This window comes from Microtus oregoni, unplaced genomic scaffold, assembly GCF_018167655.1.
Source record: "Microtus oregoni isolate MIOR12 unplaced genomic scaffold, Mior012 000012F_ref0000307, whole genome shotgun sequence".
Lineage (NCBI taxonomy): Eukaryota > Metazoa > Chordata > Mammalia > Rodentia > Cricetidae > Microtus > Microtus oregoni.
Genome location: NW_024543071.1, coordinates 46465431 through 46481840, shown reverse-complemented (window position 1 = coordinate 46481840; position 16410 = coordinate 46465431). Strand labels below are relative to the sequence as shown.

The 16410-nt window shown below is 41.3% G+C and overlaps 1 protein-coding gene across 1 annotated transcript in view; it reads left to right on the top strand.

Moving 5' to 3' along the window:
• Positions 1-276: 276 nt before the first annotated feature.
• The window catches only part of Patl1 (PAT1 homolog 1, processing body mRNA decay factor), a 32360-nt gene continuing 16226 nt past the window's right edge, over positions 277-16410 (top strand). Inside the window, exons 1-9 of the mRNA XM_041662031.1 lie at positions 277-381; positions 2425-2536; positions 8849-9066; positions 9332-9412; positions 9952-10146; positions 11043-11144; positions 11901-11990; positions 12347-12564; positions 13526-13615. Of these exons, the coding sequence (XP_041517965.1) occupies positions 367-381; positions 2425-2536; positions 8849-9066; positions 9332-9412; positions 9952-10146; positions 11043-11144; positions 11901-11990; positions 12347-12564; positions 13526-13615 (1121 nt within the window). The 5' untranslated portion in view covers positions 277-366. The remainder of the gene's footprint in view (positions 382-2424; positions 2537-8848; positions 9067-9331; positions 9413-9951; positions 10147-11042; positions 11145-11900; positions 11991-12346; positions 12565-13525; positions 13616-16410) is intronic.

Below are 16410 nucleotides of genomic sequence, written 5' to 3'. Positions count from 1 at the left end.
GACGGCAACCTCGTGACTCAGAGCACAGCGCCTCCGGGAGCACGAAGGCGGAGCGGCAAGCCCAGGCTCCCTAGGTCAGCCCAGACAGCCCGCGCGTGCGCAGTGCCTAGCCTCGGGATTTCCTTCCCGCCGCTCACACAGGGAAGCCAAACGCCAAATCTGTCCCCACGTAGCCGCCGCCGCCTGGGCGCCCGCCCACTCCCAGGCGCGCCTGCGCACGTCCCCACGCACGCTCCGGCGTACGGCGGCGGCCAGGGGTCGCGAGCCGGTGGAAGACCCGCGCGCGCGGAGCAGCCCGGGGAGTCGGCGCTTCTTTCCCTCCCTCCCCCCCATTCCCCTCCCCGCTCCCTTTCCCCCTCCCCAAGAATGTTCCGCTACGAGGTGAGTGGCTGCGACCGGAAGTGACCCCTCCCTCGCCCGCGCGCCCCTTTTTCCTCTGCCGCCCCGCCGCGTGGGTCCTGTTCCGCTGAGGAGGGGGCAGGGCGCGGGTGGCTGAGGACTCGGCAGCGGCCGTGGGACTCGGGCGGGGCCCGGACCGGACCGCGGAGGGGCGGGACTGGAGAGAGCCGGCCGCTGGGTTGCGGCGGGGAGGGCCCGTTAAGTGCGGTAACCTGACCCTACACTTGCGCCTCCGCTCCCGGAGCTGCCGAGGAGATTAGCATTGCTCCTACCCGGTTGCTTTTCCTCAGGCAGACTCCCCGTGGGATGCCCACGGAAGCTTTTCCCGCCCTGCACCCGGAACCCCTTCTCCCCTGTTACACACACCCCTATGCACGCGGGCAGCCGTCAGGTGCAGGAGCCGGGACTGGCCTTTTGGCCGAGACTTTAGTCGGCCGGTGAAGAATGCACGGAGTGGGGAGGGGGGCGTGTCCGGCAGAAGTTTCTACGGGGTGAGTGGAGGAAAAGGGTGGGTTTCAGGACGTCGTCCGGAGCAAGTAGCTGTTTGCTGACAGCCACCCACTGCTGTGTGACCTTGAGCAACTCCTAATCTAGGGATGAAACAGATTCCGGACCCACGGTTTAAGGACTGAGCTAGGGAAATCTTTAGAGAGTCATCCTGATTTGAACAAGTAGATCATTGTGATTTCAAAGAGAGTTGCTAGATGTTGCTTCTGGTGTGGAGGCAGTTGCGGGCCTAGCTCTGTGGAAGATTGAGAGGACCGTAGCATCGGTCGAAAAAGTTCCCAGGTGAGGTAAATTACAAGCCCTCCTATTAGAGTGTGTAATTCCAATTTGGAATCTTTGACCAATGAAAGCAGTAGGGTCTTTGATTTTACAGTTTTGACTCAACTTACTTTGTCTAAACGTGGAGATGATGAGATACAGTGACTAGAAATTGCCAGAAGAAGCAGTGGTGCATGCCCTTAATCCAACCACTCAGGAAGCAGAGGCAGGCAGGTTTCTGTATTCAAGGCCAACCTGGTCTACCAGGCGAGTTCCAGGACACCCAGAGCAGGAACGCAGAGAAACCCTGTCTAGAAACAAAACAAAACAGAGTTGCCATAAGTAAAGAAAACCTGTTAAACTGAAGCAAGAGAAATGATTGGAATTAGAATACACCGAGCTAATTTACTGGCTGGAAGGTGAGGCAGGAGGATCCGAGAAATAGTAGAACATACCCAAGATGATATGGTGATTCTAGCTTTTTTTATTCAGCATTCTACAATCTTTACTTGGTTTGATCTTCACACAGATTTCTTTAAATCAAGTTGTATTTGGCTCAAAATTACAACGTAAGGGACTGAGGTTTGGTACCTAGCTCAAAGCCTGAGACATAGTAGGCCCTCAAACGGTATCGCTAAATTAATTTTAAAAATGAGTTGCAGGGGCTGGAGCAATGGCTCAGCTGTTAAAACCACTGGCTGCTCTTCCAGATGACCCAGGTTCAATTCCCAGCACCCACATGGCAGTTCATAACTAACTTCAGTTCCAAGGGACCTGGCACCCTCACACAGACATACATTCAGTTAAGCCACCAATGCACGTAAAATAAAGATAAATTAAGAATTTTTAAAAGTTAATTATGTGCATGATTAGACAGTTTTGTAAGAGTAGAGTAAGAACCTGTGATTGTTTTTCTAATGCTCAGCTTAATTGTGGATAAAAATGTTTTGAGTTCTGCATTCTGGCTAGAGTTTAGTTCTACAGGAAAGAGGAAGAAAGATGGAAAGGTTTCAAAGGGTTGGGAAAACAGCATGGATGTAGTGAAGAAAATATATTTTATTTTTGAAACTATATGAAACTCAAGATAATGAAGTATTCGTTTATAATTAGCACATCTCAGCATGTGGAATAAAAGAATTGTGTGTTTATCTACCAAAAGTCTAAGATGTTACTGCCATTAAAGAGACACCAATATTAGGACTTACTTTAAATGACTGAGTAAATTTGATGAAAAGTTAACTGTCTTTCTCTTTCTTGCAGTCTTTAGAGGATTGTCCTCTAGATGAAGATGAAGATGCATTTCAAGGCCTGGGAGAAGAAGATGAAGAAATCGATCAATTCAATGATGATACGTTTGGGTCAGGTGCAGTTGGTAAGTGGCATCTTTCTTTTTATAGTGTCTGTTGATCTGATCAAGTGCTTTGGTCTTAGTAAAGTCAACCTCTAATTTGAATTTTTGTTTATTCTGTGTGCGTATGCATGAGTGTAGGTCAGTGTAGCATGTGCCTGGCCGTTTCGTGGAGGTCAGAGGACAGCGTTCAGGAGTTGGTTCTCATATTCCACCTTGTTGAGAAAGGATCTCTTGTTTCTGCCTGAGAGCTACATATTCCAGACGAGGTGACCCAGAGATGGAAGTCATTTTTGTGTCTCCACCTCCTGTTCCAAAGTAGGAATGTTGAGATTACAGATGTGGGCCCAGTGCATGCAGCTGTGCTCTGAGGTTCAGATGTGTGCATGCAGTGGTTTTATCTGCTAAGCTGAGCCTTCTTCCCGACCCAGTTCTGTTTCTTATATAATAGTACAGACTCCCCTCAGTCACAGTAGTTTATCTTCTCTTCTGCTCACCTGGGCCTCTGCCTTACCTGTAATAACAGGAAGTCTCAACACAGTGTAGCTCTGGGTTGCCAGAGTAAAGAATTTAAATCCCTGGAAAAGTAGACATTTAAATGATGATGAAAATAATTGTAGTAAAGGGAGTGTTTGTAGAGCACACAAGGAAAACTAATGGACTTGTAGAAAATTCTATGTAAGACATTTTAAAATTCAGTCTACCACAATCAAAAGGAGGAAGAGGGGTATTTTGAGTGCTAGGCTGGCTTGGGCTACATGGGAAAAAGCCCTGTCTCAAAAGGGGGAAACATTCTAGACCATCACAACTTTGTTGCATAATAATTACTGCTGTCTCAAGGTTTCTTCAGTGCATTAAAAACACTTTCTATACAAAGAATTTTAGTAATAGAATATCTTCATGAGTTCATAAAAGTACTCAGAACAAGTTCAAAGAAAGTAAACTAACAAGTTGTGCTTTAAAAAAAAACAAAGTGTACAGATGAGAACATGAAATGTAGGTATTCCTGCTTCTGCTATCAGAATCCGGGAATAACGGTGTTTAGATTAGGGGTGTGTGTAAATATTTGTGATTTCTTTGGAATTGCTGAAGTTCAGTCTCTGCAATAAGTGTTCCAAGTTAAATAATAAGAAATCCAGGAAAAATACAGTAGTATTGGATGATCCTAAGGTGTTCAGTTTCAAAAAACTTTAAAATTGTTATAGTGGCTACTGGTTTTGCAATAATTTAGACAGCTTAAATTCTTCAAAGCTCACAGAGTTGAATGAAGTGGCAAAATGGAAAGGTTTGCTTTGTCTAGAAAACCAAAATTGTCACAAAGGAGAGCAACAAGAGATAACTGAAAGTAGAAGCAGTGCTTGGTAGAAAAGGGCATAGAGAGCTTTGGAGGATAGCCAGCGCTCAGGAGATGAGATTGTCCAGGAGAGTGGCATGATCCAAGATGCTGTTGTCTGTCTCCATGGAGATAGCAAAGGAAGCTATGTAGAATAGAATTACAGGCACTGAGGAATGACATGAATTGCAAATCGTATTTAGGAGGTAGTTTAGCGGTAACCCCTAAAATACAATAGAAGCAGCAAGCAGCATATGCTTCTCTGGATTTTTCTATTATTTACTAGATTTCTATTCTAGATTTACTAAGATGAGACAGCATAATAATATATTCTCAATTTTGAACCTTGATAGAATGGTTTTCACCTTCTTACTGACCTTCAGAGTTTTGACAATATTCCCCCTCCCCCCTTACATTTTTGTTTGTCATCACAAGTATTCTTGGAAAGGATACTGGATTATATAGAACTGTTTTATGTGGTCTGGTAAAGGTTCTTGGGGTGCGTAGTAGAGCAGCTGGTAGAATGTAGAGGCAACAGGATAACATGGCTAGCTTACTTTGCACCTGAGAACAGAAGGGTGATTAAGGACTTCTTTGCCAACAAAGGTTATACTAGAAAAAAGTTTTCCAAAGGTCTTTGCTTTCCATTCAGAGTTTGATAAGATGGAATTGTAAACTGAAATTCTTGATACCTTTACAATATCTTTGTTATGGAAAAAAATGCTTTCTAAGTTGATCTGTCACTTCTTTGGAAAAACCATAGATACACAAGCAATATACAGAGTTTAAACCAGTGGGTTTAAATTGTCGATTTAATGATTTGTGATTTGTGGTGTCAGCGCCTTGAATAATATGTTAGGTCACTGGCAACAAAAGTTCTCATGTCACCTTTCTGTAAGAAACTTAACCTTTGTCTTCTGTATAAAAAAAAAAGTGTTTACATCATCTCAGAGCAACAAATGGTGTTAAGTAATCCCTATCCGTTTTCTAAAAATAAAAGCTTAAACTTAACCTGGTGGTCATAGACTCCATTCTCGATATTGAACGTATATTATTAATTTTTACAGCAGTGTTTGTTTCCCCTGTACTAGGGGTTGAACAAAAGCCTCACAAGGTGAATGCTGTACCACTGAACTATATCCACAGCCTCAATATTGTCCTGATTTTAATAGATAAACACAGAGGCCAAGGGGTTCAGGAACTGTGAATACAAACTGTAAGTTACTGATTGTCGTACAGGTGTATTTGGTGAAGTCTGGAAATCTGCTTTGATTTAGAAGAGCTCAGTGTTCCTCCCTGCTTTTTCCTTAGCATAAACATAATGACTTCTTGTTTTTATTTAGAAATAGCTGCCTGGCGGTAGTGGCACAGGCCTTTAATTCCAGCACTTGAGAAGCAGAGACAGAGGCAGGCAGAGCTCAGTGAGTTCAAGGACAGCCTAGTATACAGGCAAGTTCCAGGACAGCCAGAGCTAAACAATCAAACCTTTTCTCGAAAAACCAAAAAAGAAAAAAGGAAAAGAAAAATAGCCTGAAGATGGGCTTGAAGTTTATGGAAAGAGTTCATTCAGGGTGTACAGGTTAATTAAGTGAAGAAATGTCTCCTTCCTTTTATTATTCTTTATATATCTCTTTGAGCAATAGTAAACTTCGGTCAGACATTGGCATATAGCTGAGCAACTATATTTTTAGTTTGTGTTCATGTTTTAGTTCATTTGTGTGTGCTTGTGTATGAAAGTGCATGTTTGTGTGTTGAGCTTTTAGTTTCACTTTCTATCATGTGTATTTTGTGTGGTGTATGTGTGTTCATGTTTGCATGTGTGAAGGTGTGTGTGGAGGCTAGAGGGTAGGTAATGTAACTTCCTCAATCACCCTCCCACTTTATTAAATGCTGAGATAGGGTCTCTAGCTGAATCCAGAGCTTGCTAGCCTTTCTAAGCAACTTGGCCCCAAGATATCTCTTCCCCATCCCCTGTCCCCCTTTCCCCCACCTCTGCAGCACTGGGATTACAGATGGAATACTACACAGATTTTTTTTTATATGGATGCTAGGGATTTGAACTATTAACCTCATGTTTATGTGGCAAGTGCTGTGTCCACTGACCCATCGCTCCAGTTATTATTATTGCTGTTGTATTATTATTTTATGCTCATTGGTATTCTGCCTGCATGCATGTCTGTGTGAGGGTTGTCAGAAGCCCTGGAACTATAATTACAGACAGGTCTGAGCTACCATGTGGGTGTTGGGAATTGAACCCAGGTCCTCTGGGAGAGCAACCAGTGCTCCTAACCACTGAACCATCTCTCCAACCCCAGTTACCTTTTTCTTGATAATGTTTTGTAATTAGCCACGTAAATTCTATAATTATATATATATATATATGCTTATAAGTAAGACTTATAAGTAAAATTTAAATTATATTTGTGTGTGTGTGTGTGTATAATATTTATTTTCAAGCCAGGGTTTCTCTGTGTAGCCCTCGCTGGCCTGGAACTGACTCTGTAGACCAGGCTGGCCTTGAACTCTGAACCCTGAGATTCGCCTGTCTCTGCCTCCCAAGTCCTGGGATTAAAGGTATGAGCCACCACCACCCAGTTAAATTCTATAATTTTTATCTGAAGTATATTTTTTCCCTTTTGAGCACAACATGGTGTCTTTCCAAGCTTCTCATAATAAAGTAGCTCCTTAAATTTTTTTCTATGACACTTGACCATGCATTTTGTTAAGGGGCTGAAACCCCACATGAAAGGTGGCTTACGTTTAGAGGCTTGGGTTTATTTGTTTGTTTGTTTTGGGGTTTTTTGTTTTGGTTTTTGTTTTGTTTTGTTTTGTTTTTTGTTTGTTTTGGTTTTTTGAGACAGGGTTTCCTCTGTATAACAGCTCTGACTGTCCTAGAACTTACTCTGTAGACCAGACTGGCCTCCAACTCACAGATCTACCTGCCTCTGCCTCTGCCTCTGGAATTAAAGGTGTGCACCGTCACCACTGCCCCGCATAGTCCACAATTAATTTTAATTTATTTATTTTATGTATATGAGTGCTCTGTTCACTTTATGCCAGAAGAGGGTATCAGATCCCTTGTTGTGAGCCACCATGTAGTTGCTGGGAATTAAACTCAGGATCTCTGGAAGAACAGCCAGTGCTCCTAACCACTGAGCCCTCTCTCCATGATCCACATCATTTTAAGGACACCTTAAGAAGACTAATGTTTGGATCTTTCACAGAGTTCTGAAAAAGTCCTTTGACACCAAAATATTGAATTTGGAAGTCCTACTTGCTTTGCTTTTTGGATTATTAGTATTATATATGTGATACATTTCTATTTGATAAATAGTAAAGTTTAAATATATAGCCTGACTCTAAACATGAGTTAGCCTACGTAAATACTTCAGTCTCTTAAGATATGCATCATGTTTCCTACAGTGTAGTTTTAAATTTCGGAATGCTTTTCACTAGGGAATGAGTTAAATTAGTATGTTGATAGAATAGAATCATATATAGTGGTTTAAAAAAAATAAGAAAAAATCAGTATTGGGTGCTGGAGAGACAGCACAGCAGTTAAGGACTGGCTGCTCTTCCATAGGTTCTGAGTTCAATTCTCAGCAACCACATGGTAAGTCACAGCCGTCTACAATGAGATCTGGTGTCTTCTGGCCTGCAAGCATTCCTGTATGCAGAATACTGTATACATACTAAATAAGTAAATCTTTTTTAAAAAAATGAGTATTTCCATGTATTTACACGAGAAGATATCCAAGGTACAGTGTACAGAGGGAGAGTTAAAATCTTGGCTCTGTCGTCGTCATCACAGTGTGACCTGTCTTTGAACATCTGTTTACATTTTCGTCTACCTTTCTTCCATGCTCCCATAGAATTTTCTTCTAGTACAATGTGTCCTTTGCTTATTCATTGTGTTTATTTTCTTTGTTTTCCTGTTTGAATGAAGACTAGGAGAGGGTAGCATTCTTGTCGTGTACATTGGATCCTGTGTTCCTAAAACAGCACTTGTCATATAATAAAGACTTTAAAAATACTAACTAAAATTTAATAGATTCAAAGACTTAAATTCTAAGTGGTTCTCAGCCTTCCTAATTTTCAACCCTTTAGTATAGTTCCTTATGTTGTGGTTACTCCCCAACAATAAAATTATTCTCATAACTGTAATTTTGCTATTTTTATGAATTGTAAATATTTTTGGAGATAGGCTTGCACAAGAGTCTGTGGCTCACAGGTTGAGAACTGCTGGCTTAGAAGAAGATGGCAGTTAAATTTAGGAGAAAGTCTTGTGTTAGTGCTTATAGGTTCTTACTTTTTCCTGTAGTGTTTGCCTGAAATATCTTCAAATTTCGAAACTAGTTGTGTACCCAAAGTAGTATAAAAGACCTATCCACAGTTTAGAAGTCAGTTTCAGACTGGGAAAAGATTCAGACATTGTTAGTTAATACTTGAAACTGTTGAGAGACAGAGAGAATGAGTATGTGACTGTATTCCTACATGAGTGTTCAGGTACATGCCCTTTTGTGTGTGGAGATCAAAGCAGGTGTCCCACCTTGGAGCTAGTGTGCTAGGCATATGCAGGATCCCTGGCCCCGTTAAACAGGTACTAGGATCCAGATTTTAGTCTTCATGATTATGCAGCAAGTACTGTTATCCACTAAGTCATTTCTCGAGACCCTCAGAACTTGTATTTTATTCCTAATATGTTTTCTATTTTTAATAGTGAAAAGTTCACTTTATGTATGTCGTGTCTGCTTACAGAAACTTAACTGTCATAAAACCTTTTTGTTGAGAGAGAGAGAATTTATTTGTTTGTTTGTTTGTTTTTTTCTGAGGCAGGGTCTCATTGTTCTACTCTGGCTGCTCTGGAACTTGATGTGTAGTCCAGGCTGACCCAGAGCTCACAGACATCTCCCTGCCTCTGCCTCCCAGGTACTGGGATTAAAGACATGCACCACACCATCCAGCTGAGCTACATTTCTTCTATGAACTGACTTGTCTTACAGATGATGATTGGCAGGAAGCACATGAGCGCCTGGCTGAGCTGGAAGAGAAGCTACCTGCGGCAGCTGATGAACAAGCAGGCAGTAGAGAGAGGGATGAGATGGACCTGTTGGGTGACCATGAGGAGAATCTCGCAGAAAGGCTCAGTAAGATGGTGATTGAAAATGAGCTAGAAGATCCAGCTATCATGAGAGCAGTGCAGACGAGGCCAGTTTTACAAGTAAGTTACTTATGTGGGAACTAACAATAGCTCAGATAACAACAGATTAATAAAGTACTTAGCTTTATCATTTATTTTCTGTTTAATAACAGAATTATATGTGCCATAGAAAATTATTAATTGGTCAGTTGGGGTGACTCGCATATAAAATGCCAGCACTGGGGAGGCTGAGGCTGGGACAGTGTGACATCTTATTCCCAAGTAGTTGAGGACCAAGCCCAAGAGCCACACTTTTCTAGACTGTGTGTATGTTTCTTTTTGGCAGCCTCAACCCAGAAGTCTGAATTCCAGCATCTGGGATGGATCTGAAGTTCTGAGGCGAATCCGTGGACCACTTCTTGCTCAGGTATTTTAAACATTTTCTTTTCGTGTACAGTGACTCGTATCCACAGATAAGTTAGCTCGCGTTGTCATCCTTGTCTTACTGTGATAATATAGTATATATTAACAGTAATATACTGTAATAATATAGAAGTGTGTCTCATTCACCAGTGTTAGCTTTCTTTGCTGTATCCAGCACTTGCTAATTGTACCTGCTAATAATGCTCCCTTTCTCAGCCCTCAGTTTAAAGGCTAAAAGGGAGTTGTTAGAGCTCATAGATGTCAGTGTAAGATTTGAGCTAGTTAAATTCTAGGCAGAACTGCAGATCAGGGCCAGATTGTTGGACAGTGGTAGGCACAGGGCCAAAGGGCTGATTTTGAAAGAATAATATAAAGGAATTTTATGGGAATCATAAAATTGGTCATGTAATTTATCAAAAGTCAGAGAATTGTATACTAAAGGATGACTTACTATATGTGAGTTAAAATTAAATAAAAATTAAGATACCTTCATTACAAGCTAGATAATTTCTCTGTATGGTTTTTAACCATTTCCTCAATTAGGAAATGCCTACAGTGTCTGTATTAGAATATGCCTTGCCTCAGCGGCCCCCACAGGGCCCAGAAGATGATCGGGACCTTTCTGAGCGAGCTTTACCAAGGCGGTCAACATCACCTGTCATTGGAAGTCCTCCTGTTCGAGCTGTTCCTATAGGCACCCCACCTAAGCAGATGGCCATTCCCAGCTTCAACCAACAGGTACCTTTCATTAATGTACACAGCCCAGAATATTGGGAATCTGGGCAAAATTATTTAGGATACTGGGAGGAGGGTGGACATTGTGGGTAGGCACTAAAATAATAGCCAATTAGAGAAGACGTTAGTGCAGATGAGACACATTCCCTAATACCATTTGCTGCTGCTGCTTCTGATATCTTTTAACTGGGGGAGAAAAGAGTAGTTAGCCACATTAGTACATTATATCCTTTTTGAGGTGTTTTGCTGGCTGCCGGGTACATTAGCAGAGAGATAACTGAAAGCTGGGGGGAGTGGGAACACTCAGCATTGTCCACATCCCTTTTTACCTTTAAGATATCCCTGCTTTCCCTAGAGCCTGTGCAGTCCTGTTCCATAGACTTTCCTCCACCTGAAACCAGCAGCTGAAAAGGAAGGCCAATTTGGAAGGTATGGGGGGAGGGTGGTGTTGGTATGGCCTAGTTAGGCTCAATATCATAAGAAATGGTGGAGTCACAATGTATCACAACATTGCTGAGCATGGCGGCCATATCACTGAGGCTTCAGAATAGGACTTAGTTAATCCTCCAGCTTTCTTATCATTCCTTGTCCCTCACTATAACCAAAATATATCCTCTTGGAGAAAATTTTCAAGTCAGAATGTCTGCTGGTACTTCCCTCAGATAGCATGGAAGGGTGGGGATACTGGAGAATTAGCTAAATCTTCCTCAGTTAAGATGAAACTAATTTGTGAGAGGAAGTGAACAAAGGTTCTATGTTTGAACCCATAGCCAGAGAAATTTGCTTAGAAGTAGGGCTTTGCATTGAGTTCTGTGTCTCTACCAGTACTTAAGGGGAGGGAGTGTAGGAAGGCAAAAGACTGATTCATTGAATGTAGTTGTGTATGTTTGTCTTAATAGATTCTGTGTCCGAAGCCTGTTCATGTACGGCCCCCAATGCCACCACGTTATCCTGCTCCCTATGGTGAGAGGATGTCACCAAACCAGCTCTGCAGTGTCCCGGTATGTCACTTTATAACATAATAGGAATGTATAATGTGAGCTTCATGATCACCATTACTATGTAGTAGAGCTGATATTTTCTAGATTGTATGTATTCCTTATTTCCTGAGGTTTGTGGTCCCAAGGTCAAAGGAGAAAATTTTACTTTGGCCTGGAGGTGGTGGTGCACGCCTTTAATCCCAGCACTCTGGAGGCAGAGGCAGACGGATCTCTGTGAGTTCGAGGCCAACCTGGTCTACAAGAGCTAGTGCCAGGACAGGTTCCAAAGCTACAGAGAAACCCTGTCTCAAAAAACTAAAAAAAAAAAAAAGAAAGAAAGAAAAGAAAAGAAAATTTTACTTTGTTGCCTGCCACTTTTTGTAAGCTCAGCTGGGAATTACTCTATATGCCTGTATTCCTAGCACTCAGTAGACTGAGGCAGAAGGATTCTTAATTCCGGGCTAGCCTGGTCTGTATAGTGAGTGACTTTCAGGCTACCAGTTCAAGCTACTTAGCAAGACTCTGTCTCAACAAAAGGAAAAGCGCAGAAAGATCTATGCTCGTTTTTATTTTCTGCTACTTAAGCCTTTCATTCTGCTGCTGTCTTTCCTCTTACATGGACATAGTGTTTCATAATTTCTTTCTTTTCTGATATAAAGCTCTCCAGTTTGAGGGTATTTAAATCTAACTTTATACCAAATTTATTCTGAGTTTGCTTAATATATTGATTTGCTTGATCCATAATATGAACATAATTTCCCTTTTTTGTGTCCTTAGAACTCCTCCCTTCTGGGCCACCCTTTTCCGCCTAGTGTTCCTCCTGTACTTAGTCCCCTGCAGAGAGCACAGCTTCTTGGAGGAGCACAGGTAAGCCTACGGTTTAGCCATACCCCATAAAGATAATCCTACTGTCCTAAAATCCACTGAAGCTTGACACCTGCTTCTTTCACTCTTAGCGCGTGGCCCTTTTTCATTTCACGCCCCCCCTCTCGTTTTCTCAAGCAAGAACATTAATGGAAATAGTATTTACCTTTTTGATGGTGCCTGCCTATAATTCCAACACTTGGGAGACTGAATTAGGATCATGTGTTTGAGAGCAGCCAGAGCTACACGGGAGTTCCCAAACAGCCTGAAGTACATAATGAAACCCTGTCCACAGAAGGGAGTGGGGCTAGTGGGAATTGCTAATTCTATTATACTAAAGATCTTGTTCTTCTTTGCAGCTACAGCCTGGACGGATGTCTCCCAGCCAGTTTGCACGGGTCCCTGGATTTGTTGGTAGCCCCCTGGCTGCCATGAATCCTAAGTTGCTACAAGGGCGAGTTGGGCAGATGCTTCCCCCAGCACCAGGCTTCCGTGCCTTCTTTAGTGCTCCACCCCCCACTACACCACCCCCCCAGCAGCATCCTCCTGGCCCAGGACCTCACCTGCAAAACCTAAGGTATACAAAACATGTCTCTGTTGATCCATTGTCAGACATTTTAGTTTTATGGTATAAAAGTTTTATTTCTCATTTAGTTTTACAATGTAAAACTTTTATGATATAAGTATTTGAGAAGCTCCTGGATCCTCAAGTTGTCAGAGAACTGCTTGAGTCTTCAGGCTCTACACTGCTCTCCGGAGTATTTTGCCTCTTTTGCACATGATAGATTAATTGCTTCTTTTACTAAAGTTTTATTTCATACCCATTTTTCAAACATTATGCAGTAAGATACATGGTGGTGATGACTGAAGAAGTAACAGATAAAGACAGGCCAAGAAGCTAGCTGATCTCAGTCCAGCTGAGTTGCTGGTTTTATAAGGAGACGGACTCGGATTCTGCTCGGAAAAAATTGTGTCGTCTTATATAAATCATGTCAGTTCATGTTCTCAAGAGAAACATCAGTAGAAGATACGTATATGTGGGGAAAGTTATTTTAATCTAAGGAACTGACTGGCAATTTGGAAATCCATTTAGTAGGCTAGAAACTAAGAGTCACATTGCAGTCTTGACCCTGAAGTATGTCAGCTCGTAGGCTAGAGTCCCAGCAGATTATTTCTGGTCTTGATAGAGGTTTCTTCTCTGAGGGACTTCTGGTTTTGGCTGTTAGGCCTCCCAGATTAGGGAGGGCAATTTCTTAAAGTCAACTGATTATAAATGTAAATTATGTCTATAAAATACTTTCATAGCAGTGTCTGCAGTGGGATTTGGTATCATAAATCATAGTCATCCTCTTGGGTTAAGGGATTGGTCATTGTGGAAGAAATTTAAAAATACAGCTTTCCCTTCTAAAAGCCTGATTGGAATACACTCTGACCGTCCCTTGAGAGAACATGTGTGACATTATTCTGTACTGACAATCTTTTTAAAAATGAAGTCATCAAAATGAGGTAATCAAGAACCATTTTCCCTTTTTTCTTAGATCTCAGGCCCCAATGTTTAGACCAGACACAACTCACCTTCATCCACAGCACCGGCGCCTGTTGCATCAGAGGCAGCAGCAGAGCAGAAAGTGAGTACTCATCATTCTCACATGTAAGAGGAAGCTGCTGACGCGGGCTACTTTTGGTTTGTTTGGTTTTGCTTTTTTTTTTATACGTTTGTTAAGTACAGAGCATATTTTGTTGTGCTTATGCTGTGTGTATGCATATGTGGATCCGTGGAAACAACTTTGCAGGGATTGGTTCTTATCTTCCGCCAAGTTGGTTCTGGGAATTGAACTCAACTGTCAAGTGCCATAACCCACCGAACTATATCACTGGCTCTTCTTTTCTTCTCTTTTTTATATACACCTGTGTATACACACACACACACACACACACACACACACACTATATGCTAGCTCTCTAAATGACAAGATTTCTATTACATTTATTTACTTATGTATGTGATAGTCAAAGTCATGTTGGCCTTAAGTCATAGTTAAAGTTGATCTCTGACATTTATATTCCTTATCAAATTTATAATCACGTCTTAACTGCCTTTTTCTTGTCTTCTAATTCAGAAGTAATCTTAAATACAGTAGCCAGCTCTAAATGTAGATGTTAGTGAGCACAATGGTCATTCTTTTTCTCTCATTATTTTGTATTCATTCAAATGTATGCACACACACACACACACGTGTGTGTGTCCCTGGCTGTGTGGCAAAACTTTAGTAGGTTTTGAAAACTAATAACAGTAGGATATATAAAGCTTCTTCTTCTGTGTCTATATCAAGTCGTTCTATAATTATTTGCCTAGATAAATTAAGGAAACTAGGTATAGCTTTGAGGGGTTCGCAACATCCGATTTTGTTCTCTGTATAATTCTCACTTTCAAAAATGTTCTAGAATATATTTTTGCAGAGGAGAAAAAGGAAACCAATGTGGACTTATAAACAAAACTCCATTTATATTTATAAGCTATATAGAAAAAGATTAATACATTTAACTGTATTAAAATAATTAAATTTAATTCTTGGCAGGTGTTGGTGACACATGCTTGTAATTCTTTTTTTTAAAGATTTATTTATTATGTATACAACATTCTACCTGCATATATGCCTGCACACCAGAAAAGGGCACCAGATTTCATCATAGACGGTTGTGAGCCACCATATGGTTGCTGGGAATTGAACTCAGGACCTCTGGAAGAGCAGCCAGTGCTGTTAACCTCTGAGCCATCTCTCCAGCCCACATGCTTGTAATTCTATAACTTGGAGGCATGTGGGAGACCTAAAAAAGGAAGAAGCCAAACAAATAATAAACAAAGATCGCTAAAAAAAAAAATTCTTTGATGAAGAAATGAAAACACTAGCAAAACACATGCCCAAATATTTAGTTCTCATTAGAAGAAAATGTGTTGAGTGGTTTCTAAAACTGAAGAGATGTTCAAGCGCACTTAATTCAGTGTAAAGATGAAAATTAAGACAGTTACCATCTTCAGACAAGCACAACTTGAAGTTTCTCACTGTTCTATTTGGGATGACGATTGAGTATGTAGCTCCTCAGGAGAGGATTTAGGCAGTAGACAAAGTTACAAACATGGCTAGACCACATCTTTGCAGTTTCACGTTATAATATACTTTTGTGATGTAAGGAAGCAAGTAGAATTATCCTGTTACCATTTATGCAATCAAAAGTATACAGAATAATACTGTATAAAGACTCGAAACCCTGCAGTGGGGTGCACTCCTTTAATCAATCCCAGCACTTGGAAAGCAGAGGCAGACAGATCTCTGTGAGTTTAAGGCCAGCCTGGTCTACAAAGTGAATTGCAGGACAGCCAAGACTGTTACACAGAGAAACCCTGTCTTTGGGGGGAAGCAGGGACTAAAAGACAAACCAAGCATGGTGGTTCATGCATTTAATCCCAGCACTGAGGAGGTAAAAGCACTGTGGGTCTCTGAGTTCCAGGACAGCCTGACCTACATAGTGAGACTATATATATAGCCAGGCTAGCCAGGTCTGCATAGTGAGACCCTGAATCAAAAAAGAAAAAAAAAAAAGAAAGAAAGAAACATTCAAAGACAGATGAACAAGCAGTATAAAGGTATGAACATGTTGAATCCATCTAAAGACTGCATGGTGGTTCTTATTTGAAAAGGAAGCTGTAGGAGGACCAGAGTTGAGTTCCCAGCTTATAGTCACCTATTATTCCAGATCCAGGAGATCTGACACCCTCTTCTGCCTTGTACATGCACATAAAAATTTTTACACAATCTTGAAGGCCTTCAACTCTCAACTGTATTACTTGGTTTTTTGAGGCAGGTTTTCTCTGTGTAGTCGAAACCAGCCTCAAACTCTATCCCAGGCTGGCTTCAGATCCACGGTTTTTAGTAAGCCTTGAGTATTGGGAATATAAGTTTGTGTCACCATGGTTGGCTGTGTGACTTCAAAGTGAACCAAATTGGCCAAAATACTAAATCTGGACAATGGGCAAATATTTATTAAAGTATTTGCTTGAGCTGGATACATCAAAGTGTTATGATTTTCAGTGAGTTAAGGAAAAATTAAAGAGTACAGACTTTAGGATCGGATTGGCCAGTATTCAGTCTTACTCTGCCACCCTCTAAATAGCTTTGGTTTCTCCTGGCCTCAGTGTATTAAGTGAAGAAATCTACCTCCTGCGTGTGGTTATAATCTGCAAAAAAGTCCAGATATGGATGTACTTAACAAAGGGGAAGTGCTCAGATCTTAATGTTATTTCTGTGACTGTGTATCACATAGCTTTATTTCCCTTTGATTCTTTTTTCCTTCACAAAGGCAGAGGGGGGGTGTTTTTGAACCAGCATGTTTGTATTTTGAAAAGCATGGCTGGCCGGGTGGT